The following is a 16,352-nucleotide window of genomic DNA, read 5'->3' as shown; positions in this document are numbered from 1 at the left end:
TCTTAGAGCAACGACTGCCCAGACTACTAGTTCAACAAGAAGTTAACTGGTTTTTTGAGGGAAAGGAGTTAGATACATTTGGGAAACACTGCAAACTCATGTAAGATTTATAAAGGCTGAGAAGCTTTGCAGTAAACTCATTTAATGCAGTGTTTCCCCAACCTAGAGTGTGGTAAAAGCTGCCTTCTACGCGACTGAGGTCCCCAGGTGCCTGGCTCTGTGACTCGGCTGTGGCGTGTGACTGCCCCATCCCCGGAGGAGAGCCTGGCTCCAGTGAGGCCTGGGCAGGCCAGGGCTGCCTGACTAGTAAAACTTTAAGTTTCGAGCATGGAGAGGAACTGGGTGTCTTTATATGTTAAATCCTAGTATAAAGTCTTATAAATATCCCTTGTTGAGTTAGTGAAGCTTGTTCCCATGGCAGCCTTAGACCAAGTTAGTCACAAGTGTGAATGGTAACGAAGTGAGAGCATGAGAGGGAGCTTTCCTGGCTCTGAAAAGCAGTTACTTCCCAGGGACGCTTGAGCTCCAACTTCTCATCAAGAAAGGATGGGTTTTGCAGGCATATTCTAAAGACATTTTATAGCTTCTTTATTACATGTTTTGCTTAGTTAAATATTAAATACCGTGACTCAGGAAATTCATACCTCCAGGATGTCATTAAAAAAAAAAAGACCTTTAAGATACTTATCTGCCAAGCAGGCACCTAAACTAATGTGTTATAAATGTGAAATAAGTTGTGAAAGTAGAAATCATAGTATCATAAAAACACTGAAATTAGAAAATGAGATGACGTAACCCCAGTATTTGAAGAGCACAAACTCTAAAGCTGGGTTGCTTGGGTTTAAGTCTACTTAGCAGCTGTGTGACCTCTGTGCTTGTTTCTGTGTCTGTAAAATGGGGCTAAGAGCCTCTGCCTCAGAGTGTTGTACTCAAGTATGTTAAGCACAGTATCTGGAGGTGCTTGAATGCTAGTGGCTATTATTTTAAGGAGGTTGATGGTCTTGGGAAGAGATGGACTCTGGCCATTCAAAGATACATCAGAATTCTTTTTTGTTTTTTTAAATTTTATTGAAGTATAGTTGATTTACAATGTTGTGTTAATTTCTGCTGTACGGCAAAGTGATTCAGTTATACACATATACGTTCTTTTTTTAATATTCTTTTCCATTATGGTTTATCATAAGATACTGAATATAGTTCTTTGTGCTATACAGTAGGACCTTGTTTATCCATTCCATATATAATAGCTTACATCTGCTTAATCCCAACCTCTCACTCCATCCCTCCCCCAACCCCCTCCCCCTTGGCAACCACAAGTCTGTTCTCTATGTCCGTGAGTCTGTTTCTGTTTCATAGATAGGTTCATTTGTGTCATATTTTAGATTCCACATATAAGTGATATCATATGGTATTTGTCTTTCTGACTTCACTTAGTATGATAATCTCTAGTTGCATCCATGTTGCTGCAAATGGCAGTATTTCGTTTTTTATGGCCGAGTAGTATTCCATTGTATATTTATGTACCACATCTTCTTTATCATCTGTCTATGAACATTTAGGTTGTTTCCACAGTGCTGCTATGAACATATTGGTGCATGTATCTTTCTGAACTATGGTTTTCTCTGGATATATGCACAGGAGTGGGATTGCTGGATCATATGGCAACTCTAGTTTTCTAAGGAACCTCCATACTGTTTTCCATAGTGGCTGCACCAATTTACATTCCCACCAACAGTGTAGAAGGGTTTCCTTTTCTCCACACCCTCTCCAGCATTTGTTATTTGTAGAGTTTTTAATGATGGCCATTCTGACTGCTGTGAGGTGGTATTTCATTATAGTTTTGATTTGCATTTCTCTAATAACTAGCAGTGTTGAGCATCTTTTCATGTGCCTATTGGCCATCTGTATATCTTCTTTGGAGGAAAGTCTATTAAGGTCTGCCCATTTTTTTGATTGGGCTGTTATTTTGTTGAGTTGTATGAGGTGTTTGTATATTTTGGAAATTAAGCCCTGTTGGTCACATCATTTACAAATATTCTGTAGGTTGTCTTTTTTTTTTTTTTTAATGGTTTCTTTTGCTGTGCAAAAGCTCCTAAGTTTGATTAGGTCCCATTTGTTTATTTTTGCTTTTATTTCTATTGCCTTGGGAGACTGACCTAAGAAAACATTGGTACGATTTATGTCAGAGAATGTTTTGCCTATGTTCTCTTCTAGGAGTTTTACGGTGTCATGTCTTATGTTTAAGTCTTTAAGTCACTTTAAGTTTATTTTTATATATGGTGAGAGGGTGTGTTATAACTTCATTGATTTGCATGTGGCTGTCCAACTTTCCCAACACCACTTGCTGAAGAGACTTTTTCCCATTGTCTATTCTTCCCTCCTTTGTTGAAGATTAATTGACCGTAGATGTGTGGGTTTATTTCTGGGCTCTCTATTCTGTTCCCTTGATCCATATATCTGTTTTTGTGCCAATCCATGCTGTTTTGATTACTGTAGCTTTGTAGTATTTTCTGAAGTGTTAGACATAGCTCTTGCCCATCAAAAGAGTTTACCAATTTATAGCTATTGAGTCATATTTGTGTGGTTTTTCTTCTGTTTTTAGGTTTTTGCTCTTTGAGAGAAAGATATTGGAACTTTAAAGGTTGACAATTAGACTGTCAAACTCCTTAATATTTGTTGAGTTGAAGAAAAGATTAAAAACATGGGCCTTTGGGTCAGTCAGGGTTCAAGTGGTGGCTGGTCTGGTTGACAGCTGTGTGACCTTGGGTGAGGTAGTGAACCATCCTGCACCTTCTCATTTGCAAAGTGGAGATTTTAGACTAGAACAGGCTGGTTAGCAGCGTAGGTCCCGTATAGTAGACAGGAAAGGGATCAAGATGAGCTGGGAGGAGTAGAAGTGAGTTCTTAAATTCAGGAGGAACTGTGAAGACCAGCCAGGCATCAGGAGACAAAACAAGGAGGGAGTGGGGGCAACAACGCAGAGTGGCTCCTATTCTTTTGTCTACAAAGGTGAGGGGTTCAGTGAAATTGTTAGGCTCTCCACCAAAGATGCACCATGCATGCTCTGCTCCTGAACCCAGACTCTATCCCCACTTGCCAATGAAACTGCCCAGAAAACCACCTGTACTAGAGGCAGGGCCAGCCCAGGTCTGCCCAGCTCCACTGAGGTCTGGGGGAGTTGAGAAGGAGTCACAAGTGAGAGGATTCGGACTGTGCACATGCCCTGCTCTGCAGCGAGCTGTTGGACACCCCGAGTTCTGTGGCTGCACAGCCATGTTGTCTCTCACTTGTTCTTGGGAGCATCTCTGCCTGGAAGGAGCCACGGCTGAGAGGGAGCTCTCTGCCTGGAAGGAGCCACGGCTGAGAGGGAGCTCTCTGCCTGGAAGGAGCCACGGCTGAGAGGGAGCTCTCTGCCTGGAAGGAGCCACGGCTGAGAGGGAGCTCTCAGCCCTGGGCAAGCTGCTCTGTGCAGTGACTGTCTCCAGCAAGAGGCTCCCAACCCCCCTTGCATCTGAGGCCATGTGACTAAGTTCTGGCCAGCAGAATATGAGTGGACGTGGTGTGTGCGCTTTGGAGGGAACATCCTTTAAAAAGGAAACTGCACTCCTCACCCCTTTCTGCCTTCCTGAGGTGGACTTGGTAATAATGGTGACGGGTCATGTGTGATCAGGTGGGTGTGGGTGGTCTGCACCTCCACTCGTGGGGTAGCAAGCTCATAGGGAAAGCTCACCTTTGCCCTCTCCATGGGTGAGTCTCGCTTGCCTGAGCACTGTGGAGAGATGGCCTTTCGCATAACGTTTTCAGAAAACCAGGCGCTCGGGCTTCCCTGGTGGCGCAGTGGTTAAGAATCCGTCTGCCAATGCAGAGAACACGGGTTCGAGCCCTGGTCGGGGAAGATCTCACATGCTGTGGAGTAACTAAGCCTGTGAGCCACAACTACTGAGCCTGTGTGTCACAACTACTAAAGCCCGCATGCCTAGACCCTGTGCTCCGCAACAAGAGATGCCACTGCAATGAAAAGCCTGCGCACCACAACCGAGAGTAGCCTCTACTTGCTGCAACTAGAGAAAGCCCGCATGCAGCAACAAAGACCCAATGCAGCCAAAAATAAAAATAACCCCAAAAAACCAGGTGCTCTCCCTCCCTGCAGCATCCTCCAGTTATTAGCACTTACCCACTCTGTGGTCCTTAAAATGTGGCCAGTTTTAAGAAGTCCATGAGGTCAAAACCCTTTTCATGATAATACTAGCATGTTATTTGTTTTTTTTTTTTGGGAGGGGGGCGGTACGCGGGCCTCTCACGGTTGTGGCCTCTCCCGCTGCGGAGCACAGGCTCTGGATGCGCAGGCTTACCGGCCATGGCCCACGGGCCCAGCCACTCCGCGGCATGTGGGATCTTCCTGGCCCGTGTCCCCTGCATCGGCAGGCGGACTCTCAACCACTGCGCCACCAGGGAAGCCCTGTTATTTGCTTTTTTCATTCTTCATTGTCAGTAGTTGATGGTGGAATCTTCCCGAGGCTATATGACATGTGATAGAATGTGTGTGTTTGTTGGTGTTTTAAAATTTTCTCAGTTGAATTTCTAATATGGTAAATACTGATAGCTATAACCCACAAAAGCAGAATTCTTGGAGGTCTTCAGTAATATGGAAGAGTGTAAAGGGTTTGGGAACTGCTGGTCCAGCAAGTTTGAACACCTCTGGCCTAGGGTCCAAGTTCAAGCCTGCTCATGTGGTTCTTGGTTACTTTATTATTTATTTATGTATTGCTCCAAATTAGGTTTTTTTTTAATTTTTATTTTTTTATACAGCAGGTTCTTATTAGTTATCTATTTTATACATGTTAGTGTATACATGTCAATCCCAATCTCCTAATTCATCTGACCACCACCCCCACCCCCACCTGCATTCCCCCCTTGGTGTCCATACATTTGTTCTCTACATCTGTGTCTCTATTTCTGCCCTGCAAACTGGTTCATCTGTACCATTTTTCTAGATTCCACATATATGTGTTAACATACGATATTTGTTTTTCTCTTTCTGACTTACTTCACTTGTATGACAGTCTCTAGGTCCATCCACATCTCTACAAATGACCCAATTTCATTCCTTTTTATGGCTGAGTAATATTCCATTGTATATATGTACCACATATTCTTTATCCATTCATCTGTTGATGGGCATTTAGGTTGCTTCCATGACCTGGCTATTGTAAATAGTGCTGCAATGAACATTGGGGTGCATGTGTCTTTTTGAATTATGGTTTTCTCTGGGTATATGCCCAGGAGTGGGATTGCTGGGTCATATGATAATTCTATTTTATCAATTTTGTTTATCTTCTCAAAGAACCAGCTTCTAGTTTTATTGATCTTTGCTATTGTTTTCTTTGTTTCTATTTCATTTATTTCTGCTGCTCTGATCTTTATGATTTCTTTCCTTCTTTTAACTTTGGGGTTTGTTCTTCTTTCTCTAGCTCCTTTAGGTGTAATGTTAGATTGTTTATTTGAGATATTTCTCATTTCTTGAGGTAGACTTGTATTGCTATAAACTTCACATAGGTTTTGGATTGTCATGTTTTCATTGTCAACTTCATCTGGTACATAGCCCTCTGCCTTTTCATCTTGTCTGTGTTTCTGTGAATGTGGTTTTTGTTCCACAGGCTGCTAGTGTTTTAGGGTCTCCTGCAGAGGCGGGGGGTGGCTGTTGTCTCATCGTGAGGACAAGGACACTGGCAGCAGAAGTTCTGGGAAGTACTCCTTGACGTGAGCCCTCCCAGAGTCTGCCATTAGCCCCACCAAAGAGCCCGGGTAGGCTGCAGTGTTGGGTCGCCTCAGGCCAACCAACCAACTCTTGGTTACTTCTTTAAACCATCAGTTGAAGGGATCTGTCACATTTTTACAATGCAGTTTCTACTGCTATACATGTGTGTTGTGTGCATACACATGCCCCTTCTCCTAAACAGGATGGCAAGTTCTAGAAGGCTGGGATGGCCCTTGATCCTCTTTATGTTGCCCCTGGTTAAGTGATTCCTGAACTAATTTCTTGTCTGTTTAACTGATCAGTGAACAAAATGGCAGGCCTGGCTGGATCCAGAAATGAGAGGAAACCAATGTTTAAGGCTTCTTCACCTATAAACATCAATTCAGTCACCTATTTGGGCAACATCTGTTAAGCACTTACTTGAGCACGGCCCTGGGTGAGCCACGTGGGAGCTGGGACAGGGGCTCATGGTAACACAGGAATGTGGTTTGGGCTGTCCTGCCCGTGAGAAAGCAGCCTGCACCTTGAGTCTGCTCAAGGGGAGTCCATGATGCTCCTCAGTTGAATTCTGGTTCTGTCTCCTTCCTCCAACTCTCAGTGAGCCCAGGAATGTGAAATTGAAAGTCCCTTGTAAAATATAGAGACTGTTAGTGTCCACAGAATTACCTTTCCTTATGTCATCACATTATGGCTTTATTTTCCTCTCTCTTAGGTGGTCACAAAATGGAACTGAAATGTACTTTAAACTGTGTTTATTGTTAGCAAGTGAAGTTTGCTCTCTGTAGTTGAAGTAAAACAGAATTATTTACTTTGCCCCAAATTCAGATATATTTTCCCCCTAATATGTAATCCCTGATAATTTTTTTCCTATGGACTTGGGGATCCTGAAATGGCAAGAGGTGTGTGCGGTCAAATCCTACTTTCCCAGGAGCTTAAGAATGGCTGAGGGCAACTGGGAGAAGGAGAGGTTAAGAAGTGATGGTACGCCTATGACCATTTCCTTATCGATGGATATGACAATGTTTCCAACTTTTCACTACTACTGCAATAAACACTGCCTTGGTGTGCTAGGGCTGCCTTAATTAAGTACTGCAGACTGGGTGGCTTACCAGCAGAAATTTACTGCCTTACCATTGCAGAGGGTGGAAGTCCAACATGCAGGTGTTGGCAGGAACGGTTTCCTCTGAGGGCTTTGAGGATCTGTTCCAAGCCCCCTCCCTTGGCTTGCAGGTGGCTGACTCTTCACCTAGTCTTCTTCTCTGTGTGTTGATTGATCTGTGTCCAAATCTCTTTTTATCAGGATACCAGTTGCACTGGATTAGGGCCCTCACTAATGACCCCATTTTAACTTGATTACCTCTGTAAAGACCCTATTTCCAAGTAAGGTGCTAGGGGTTAGGACTTCAACATACCTTCTCTTGTGGCAGTGGACACAATCCAAGCCGGACAGACGTCATGAAAGAACAAGGTGGTTCACTGATTCCTTTATTTATTTAGGAGGTAGGGGGAGGAGACACAGGGTTGGGGGCCAGCAGGGGAAAATTACCTACAGGAGAGGGCTGGGAAGGGTTTGCAGGGATTGAGCTAGAGAGCAGTAACACTGATTCTATAGTTGGAGAGGAGTAGCACACAACTGTAAGTACCTGGTGTGAGTCTTGGAATGAGTTCTATCTTATGGATAAGTACAGTGGAATACTACTTAGTACATTCATACATGTTTCTATCATCTTGAGAGTTTTTATATATACAGTATATGATCTGTTTTTATAAATGTACAGCTCGAAAAAGAGATCCTTCTTGTAATAGGTACAGCATTAAACACAAAAACCAACATGGGCCAGCCACATTCCAACTGAAGACCCAGAGAAAGCCTGGCCGACAGCCCAGCCTCAGCCCCTGCAGCCCAGCAAAGCGTAAACCAGCACCCACTGCACCTGTGGGCTCAGCCGGCCCTTGACATTTGCACGGGAAGTGCCTGCTCACGCCAAGCCCCACCTGCAGAGGGTGGGTCTTCCCTGAGGGAAGGTGGCCGAGGAATGTGTACATCAGGTAATGAAAAGAGGGGTGAAGAAATGTGCTCTTCAACTAAAGGCACTTGTCAGTGGCCGCGTACAGCCATTCCCTGGGCCTGGTGAGTGAGCAGGTGCTATTTTGTTAGAGTCAGCAAGGTCTGAGTGGACCTCACCTGTCCTCTCGCCAGGTTTAAATAGAATAAATAAATCTGAGTGGGTGCTTGGTTTGCCCTCTGGGGTTCCTATGAATAGGCTACCTTTTAGGATCATTTATGAAGTGACACTCCCTGTCCCCAGCCCAGCTTTTGGAAGTCCTCCACGGGCAAGATGCCAGAATAGCTCCAGGCCTTGCAGAAGCAATTGCTCGCTATGGATCAGAAGGAGAGCCCCCAAATGTCCCCTCCCCTGTCTGTGCCTGAAGTTCCTTCGTCCTGTGCATCAGAGTCTGTGCGCCTCAGATCTTGGTCACGTAGTTGTTGGGGAACAGGCCCTGCTTGCCTCGTAGCCGCCCGGTCCACCAGCCAGAAGGATCTGCAAGGACACAGATGGTGGAGGTGACGGTGAGCAAGGCTTTCTGCCCAGGCCAGATGCACTCTGCTCGTGTGGGTGCATCCCATGGGCAAAGGGGATGTTCTTTCCCTTCTTAATTTTAATGAAAATTAGACATGCAGATGTGCCACTCAGGCCCCGTTCCAGAAGAACCCACTGCCCAGATGTGAGGTTTTGCTGCCAGTCTCCAGCTCTCGGCCCTGTGGGATCTGCCTTGCCTTTGAGACATTGCTTCTCTCGGGGCCTAAGCCTTCCAGCCTCCCCTGTGAGCAGTCCCAGCTCTGGAGCAGCTGCTGGGCCGGCGGACTGTGAGGTCGCCTTGTGGTCAGATGGCTCTAATCCTGCTTCCCCGCTTTTCTTTCACAGTGGCTATTCCCCCACTGCATCTTTCACACTCCTCATTCCACCTCCTTTCTGGAAGAAGTGATCTGCAACACTTCACCGTAATTACTTCCCAGCTTAATCCCAGTCCCTTCAGCAGTAATTAGGTATGTATTTTTCTGTGATTATAAACACACACATTCATTTTAAACAGGCCATTCTATACCTTACTATTCTGCATCTTGCTTTTCAATACTCAATAATCTTTCCATGACTCATTTTTTAAACAGTTGCACTGCATACCAAGTTTTATATAACATTCCCTTATTGACGGACATTTGTTCCCCAATTTTTCATTGTTAATGCAAAAAATGTCTTTATGCCCACGTGCAAGTAGTTCTATAGGATAGACTCGTGGATCAAAGAATAATCACCTTCTAGTATCCTTTGTAAGAAAAGCTAATTTATTTTTTGTAATAGGTAATACTTTCATGTGTACTTGCAAAAGTACAAAAGGATAAACAGTGAAAACAGCTACCCAGATCCCTTCTTTGAGGGTAAGCAGTATTATCTATTTCTTGCACTTTCTTCCAGAGATATTTCATGTCTATAAAGGCATTTATTCAGACAAACAAACAAAAAAACCTCTTTTGTACACAAGTGATAGCATACTACATGTTCTGTACTTTTTAAACCTTAATAATACATACTACAGATCATTTCATATCTGTATATAAAGAGCTTCTGTATTCTATAACTGCTTATATTCCACTGTTCATATCATTTGCCTATTCTTCTATTGGTTGCTGGTCTCTTATCTTGTTGATTAGGAGTTCTTTATATACTAGTGAATCTGTCACATGAGTTACAAATACCCCTCTTCCAATTTTTTTTTTTTTTTTTTTTGCGGTACGCGGGCTTCTCACTGCTGTGGCCTCTCCCGTTGTGGAGCACAGGCTCCGGACGCACAGGCTCAGCAGCCATGGCTCACGGGCCCAGCAGCTCCGTGGCATGTGGGATCCTCCCGGACCGGGGCACGAACCCGTGTCCCCTGCATCAGCAGGCGGACTCTCAACCACTGCGCCACCAGGGAAGCCCTCCCTCTTCCAATTTTAATTAAATTTTTATGACATTTTAATATTTGAGCAGTTGAATCGGATGATGATTTTCCAGCTTCTTAGTTTTCAGTCACTTTTAGAAATCCTTTCCCACACAGACAGTATTAAAAAAGAAAACTTTTTCTATACTTCTAGGACTTTTATGTTTCTTTTATGCATGTAAGTATTAATTTATTTGGGACTTATCTTGGGGGAAGGGGTTAATCTATAAATCCAAAGTAATCATTTTGATATGGGGATTTTACAGTTTTGATAAATACTGTTAAATTTCCTTCCCAAAAGTCTATTCCAGCAGTAAATAGTGAAAGGAGGTACCTATTTCCCTAACTAACCAAAGATATTACACTCTACACTTTATTTGCAATGACAAAATCCAGAAAGTTCTGAAAATTAAGTTTTCTGTAACTCATTTCATGGGAGAACTTGACCTGAACTGACATGGGCTTGTTTATGATGTCTCTTTCCACTGCATGCTTAGGTTCCACAGCAGAAATACTGAGGCTGATCTAAGCTGTTTGCCTGGGACCCGCAAGGGGTGTTACATACTATAAAAAAGCTCCCATCTCTGATTTCTGAAACTCAGTTAGCTCGAAGGATTTGGATTAGGGAATGTGAACTCTCACTTTTTTTTTTTCTTTTTTGGCCTCATCCTGCAGCTTACAGGATCTTAGTTCCCAGACCAGGGATTGAACCTGGGGCCCGGGCAGTGAAAGCGCCGACTCCTAACCACTGGACCGCCAGGGAAGTCCCTCTCATATTTTAATCTTTGCTGATATCACAGGTGAAATGCTTTGCTTTGCACTTCCCTGATGGTTAAGGAGGCTCTGCTGTGCACTGATTGCCTCAATAGCCTTTGTCCACTTTTGGGCTGGATTCTTTGTATTATTTACATGGAAGAGCTATTTATATATGTAAAACATTTTTGCCTAGTCTGTTTTCCATAATTTAACTTTGTTCCCGGTGCTATTCACCATATAGGTTTTAATTTAGCCTTTTTTTTTTTTTTTTGCGGTACGCGGGCCTCTCACTGTTGTGGTCTCTCCCATTGTGGAGCACAGGCTCCGGACACGCAGGCTCAGCGGCCATGGCTCACGGGCCCAGCCACTCCGTGGCACGTGGGATCTTCCCGGACCGGGGCACGAACCCATGTCCCCTGCATCGGCAGGTGGACTCTCAACCACTGTGCCACCAGGGAAGCCCAATTTAGCCTTTTTATGAGATTAAATCCCGTATGGTTTTTGAGTTTGACATCTTCCATAGGAAGATTTTTCTCACCCAAAGATTAATATTCTAGGTTTCCTTCTAAGACTTTTGTAATTTAATTATATAGTTTTAGATCTTTAATTTATCTGATATTTATTTTGTGTATGAGGCAGAGATCAAACTTTATTTTCTTTTCAAAATGGAAAGTAATTGTCTATCCTTTCCCCTGATTTCAAATGCCACATTTATCACCTATGCACACAAGGGTCTGCTTCTGAATGCTATTCTATCCTTTGTATCTATGTCAATTCCTGCACTCACACCACACTGTTTAAATTACAGCAATAATTTATAGCACGTTTGGATAACTTTTAGGACTCTACATTTTACACAAATATATGTTTTAATTATATCCAGTACATGTTATGTCTAGAAAATTTTGAAAATATTGAGAGGTGAAAAGGAAGTAATACTTAAAGTTCAACACTTAAGGAGACCACTTTAACATTTTCTATTTTTAAAAATGTCTTTTTAGAAAACATTTTTCTATTCCCTGTGTTTTATATTTTTACAAAAATGAGACTAGTCCACAGTCGCTAACCTAACTTTTTCCTTTTCTCCATGAACATTTTTCCATTTCAATAATGTATATACTTTTGCATCGTTATCTTTAACATAAAAATTTTTGCATCAAAGTTCACTGAATGGATATAGCAAAGCTTATTAAACTAATCCCCATCACTGGATATTAGGTCATTTCCCATATTTTTGCTGAACAAAGCTGGCGATAAAAATCCTGTTTGTATTACTAAGAGTCTATTTCAATACTTTTTTTATTCCAACTTTTGAAGAAGGATACTAAATGACTTAAAATATTAACACCTGTAGAAAACCAGATGGCTAAAGGAGATAAAAAGAGCACCCAGAGAACATTTAGAAGGAGGTTGGTCTGGGGACCTGGAATTCTCCTGGGAGTGAGCCCAGGTGATTCCTAGAACTGCCCTTGGCTACCCCTTCCCGAAAGCTAGCCCTGCCATGGACCACTGTCCACTCAGGTTGTCCTTGCTCTGCTCATACACCTTGGATGGCTCTACTCCCTCTTGACAACTTGTCTTGAGCCTGACACCCAGGGCCTCTAGGACCAGGCCACTCTGGCTTCACCTCATCCCCCATGACATCTCCTCAGGGGTTCTGCACCTGGGTTGAGTGTCGGCTCATTTTCCTAAAAGGACCCACTCTTTCTAGCCTCCATGGCTCCTCTCTCTGTCAGTCTTCCCATCCCTCACCGCAAATGCCATGTCATTCATGGGGCTTTTTCTAACATCCTAAATTAAGAGTTATCTTTGTTTTTTATAATTCCATAAGGAATTATGTGTGCTTATATGTATATTATATTCTAACTTATCTTTACCAAATTAATAAAGTATTCAGCCAAGCCCACAGACCACTTTTATAATAGATGTTACAAGTTGTCTCCCTGGCTTCCATTCCATCTACCTTCATTAGGAGGAGGCTATGAAATCTGGGTGGGAGAGGCCTAACTCCCGTTACCTCGGGCAGACCCTGCCAGGTCTGACCCACTTGGGGTACAGCCTTTGCCTTGCTACAGAGATTGATTCAGGGATGGGCACATGACCAATTTGGTCCAATCTGAGGGATAGCTGGGACTTTTGTCCAATGGCTAAGAGAAGTTTCAGAGGTAAAGCGGATTTCAGAGATGGTTTGATCTGTTGGCCCGGAACTGATGCAGCCTTTTTGCTACCATGAGGAAAAACAGCCTGAGGAGGGAACAGATACAAAGAAGAGGGCAGAGCTGAAAGAAGTATTTTTTAAAAATGAAGCTGGAGTCTTGATCAGCCTGAAACCTGACCTACCTCTGCAAGTTTCAGTGAGAGGAGCCCATAAATTCCTTTCACATTTATACTAGTTTTTATAGAAATATAACCATATGCTTTTTGGAGGCTGTCCCAGCCAGCCATGCACTTACCTTCTTTGATAATATCGATAATGTCATTGGCATTGAAGCTGAGTTCGTCTGTGTCCTGAGCATCATAGGCATACAGAGCCTTGCACTGTGGCACCTGAGGCTTGGGCTTGGGCTGGGGCTTGGGTCTGCCCCCTGCTGGGGGAGGCCGGCTGGTTGTTTGTCTCCGGACCCTGTGGAAAGAGTGGAGGCAGGTGAGAAGGGACCCAACAGGAGGCAGCAGCACCACATGGTAGTTTGGAGCATGGGGCCAGCACTGGCCAGCTCAAGTTCAAGTCCAGCCCTATCCTTAGATGGACATGTCACTTCCTAAACTTTCTCGGAGAGTAAAGCACCCTCCCTGACAAGGTCATTGCAAAAGCATGTAGCTAGCTCTTCATAAACATTAGCCTCTGTTGCTGTGTCCCCAGCATAGAAGGAAATGTGAAAAAGACACATATTCCTACCAAAGTTTATAAAACATATTTATACATCTAAATGATAATAAAACAAATAGTCATGTACCTATCCCCCTCCCTCAACTGTGGAAACAGAACTTTGCCATAGAAGCCTGCAGGTGCCTCTCCTCAACTGAAATCCCTCCCAGAATGAACCCCTAGCTTGCATTTTGTATTAATAATTCTGCTTTGCGTTGTAGTTTTACCACGCACATAAGTATCCCTAAACGATACTTGTAGTTTGTCTGTTTTTTAACTATATGAAATGAATCACATGCTACTATCACTTGCTCCATTTTTTTTTCCAGCCGCACTGCGTGTCTCTTGGGATCTTAGTTCCCTGACTAGGGATTGAACCCGGGCCACGACACTGAAAGCACTGAGTCCTAACCACTGGACTGCCAGGGAATCCCCTCACTCGCTCCGTTTTTGAGATGAACACTGTTGATGCATGTAGTTTGATTCATTCATTCTCATTGCTTTATACTTACTATTCCATTGCATGAATATGTCACAATTTACTTATCCATTCCATTGTTGATGGTCATTTGGGACGATTCCAATTTCATTACAAAAAAATGCTGCCATGAATGTTCTTGTGCAAAAGTTTATCCAAAGTAATCTCTCAACATCAGCACCATGGACACTTGGGCGGACAGATAATCCTTTGCTGCGGAGGCTGTCCTGTGCACCGTAGGGTGGTAAGCAACATCCCTCGCCTTTACCCCTGGGAGGCCAGTAGCACCTCCTCTCCCTGGTCATGATCATCAAAAATATCTCCAACTTGAGACCCTAATCCAGGTCTTCTAGCTTTAAATGTATTCTTTCTACAACCTGTGTAGCCTCCAGTCACCATTCATACATACGTTGTCTCAAAGGCGTGTAACTCTAGGTTGGTCCTAGTTTAGTGAGATCTTTAAACATATCTGGAACAACCATTTATTAAATATGTTCATGAAAAGCATTCAGAGAATGCATTTAGGAAATAGAAATACAGCAAACAGTCCCCCTCCCCCTTAGCTTAAGGACTAACCAAAGTGAAGCCTACATTCATTCGCTTATGAAAGAACCTTAAGATTTCTTCTAAGAGGGCCTGGGCTGAACTCAACGTTGTGGGGCTGGCTGTTAGGTCTGGCTGGGCCTGGTAACACCTGTGGGAGGAGGGAGGAAAAGGGGAGGGTATTTCCTGGGGCTTGAGCTCTGGAAGGAAAAAACACACCCAGTTTTGAGCTGTGCTCTAGAGGCCAGAGCCTCACTGTCCTTGCTGAGCTCCTGTGACAGTAGATGCTGCTGGCTGCTGATGAGCAAGTTGGATCACGAGGGGTTGGCTGGGGGTGAGGGGTTACTGGCTGCTACCTGTCCCCAGCAGGTGTGGGGGGTTCCCTGAGTAGGAGGGAGCAAACCCCAAGGTAACTCAGGCTCCACTCTTCTCAGATCAACCCCGTCCCCACCTTCCCACCCCCACCAGACACTTTCTTTCATCGAAGAGGAAAGGCATTGTATAGTTCATTAGCATGACATCATTTCCTTCCTAGTCTATTGGAAATCCCCATTCCCTGCTTGGGAAGTGCTTGCTTCTCTGAAAGCTGGCTGGACAAGCAGGTTTTTAGTTAAGCAACCTATACATTAGGGATGTGTCAGCATTTGGTTAATAAGAGCCATTAGCCTGGATACCAGAAGTCATCTATTTCCCAGTAACAAGGAATGGAGGAGGGGCTGGGGCCGTGGTGTGTGCATTAGAACACCCTGGGAGGGAGGAAGCCTCCACTCTGGCAGTTCCAGGGAACAGGGTTGGGACGGTACGTGCACACATGCACACGTGTGTGTGCAGGCTTACGTGTGTGCACACACATACACTCACCAAATAGTCATAGATGAAGAGTTGGCCTCTCTTATGTCCAGGGGAGAATACAGGTTGATGGGGTGTCTGGAGCCCAAGGGTATTGGGAGTTAGGTGCATTCTTCGGGCAGGGGGGCCTCTTAGCATGGAGGCAAAGCTGGATGACCCTCTGAAAACAAGGGCCATCCTGCCTGCAGCCTTCCTGGGAGTCTCCCCGCTTGCTCCTCTGCCCATCTGCCTCCATCTTTGATGGAGGTCACCCAGTTCCTCCCCCTTCATGTCTTTCCTGCCTTCCTTTCGAGGAAAGGAAGCAACGAAAGCAACTAAAGTTGCTTCCTTTCGAGGCTCCCTGAACATCACCCCAGCTCAGCATTTATTAGTTTACCTCACCCTCCACTGAAAATCCTTCTAACAGCTTCTCTCTGCTCTTGGCCTACAAAGTCCCTGTCAGGTGTGGCACTGCTGGCTCCCAGCCTCCCATCCTGCTGCAGGCCACACTGGCATCTTCCTACCTCTCTTCATGGAAGTCTGACCCCTGGTTGGGGTTAGGACCCTTGTCCACATACTCCTAGCCTACGTCATATTTGCTGGTGACAAATATACTTTCCCCCTAAGATCAGGAACAAAACACAGGTGTTAGCTCACCACTTCTGTTCAATACCCACTGGAAGCTCTAGCCAGAGCCATTAGTCAAGAAAAATAAAAGTCATACAGATTAGAAAAGAAGTGAAAATACCTCTATTTGCAGATGAGATGATCTTGCACATAGAAAATCCTAAGGAATACACTAAAAAAAAAACTATTAGAATAAAAAGATTCAGCAAGATTACAGAACACGAGATCAATATATAAAAATTATCTGGGGACTTCCCTGGTGACACGGTGGTTAAGAATCCTCCTGCCAATGCAGGGTACACGGGTTCGATCCCTGGTCCGAGAAGATCCCACATGCTGAGGAGAAACTAAGCCCGTGCACCACAACTACTGAGCCCACACGCCACAACTACTGAAGTCCACGTGCTCTAGGGCCCACATGCCACAACTACTGAGCCTGTGTGCTGCAACTACTGAAGCCTGCGCGCCTAGAGCCCATGCTCCGCAACAAAGAGAAGCCAGTGCAATGAGAAGCC

At 44.3% G+C, this 16,352-nt stretch overlaps 1 protein-coding gene across 1 annotated transcript in view; it reads right to left on the bottom strand.

Annotated features, from left to right (window-relative positions):
- Positions 1-7,223: 7,223 nt before the first annotated feature.
- MYO1E (myosin IE) overlaps positions 7,224-16,352 on the bottom strand; it is a 204,865-nt gene continuing 195,736 nt past the window's right edge. The window contains exons 27-28 of the mRNA XM_024735250.1: positions 12,949-13,118; positions 7,224-8,301 (exon numbers count right to left, since the gene is read on the bottom strand). Of these exons, the coding sequence (XP_024591018.1) occupies positions 8,225-8,301; positions 12,949-13,118 (247 nt within the window). The 3' untranslated portion in view covers positions 7,224-8,224. The remainder of the gene's footprint in view (positions 8,302-12,948; positions 13,119-16,352) is intronic.

Source organism: Neophocaena asiaeorientalis, unplaced genomic scaffold (genome assembly GCF_003031525.2).
Source record: "Neophocaena asiaeorientalis asiaeorientalis breed wild unplaced genomic scaffold, Neophocaena_asiaeorientalis_V1.1 scaffold264, whole genome shotgun sequence".
NCBI lineage: Eukaryota > Metazoa > Chordata > Mammalia > Artiodactyla > Phocoenidae > Neophocaena > Neophocaena asiaeorientalis.
This window is presented reverse-complemented; position numbering and strand designations above follow the sequence as displayed.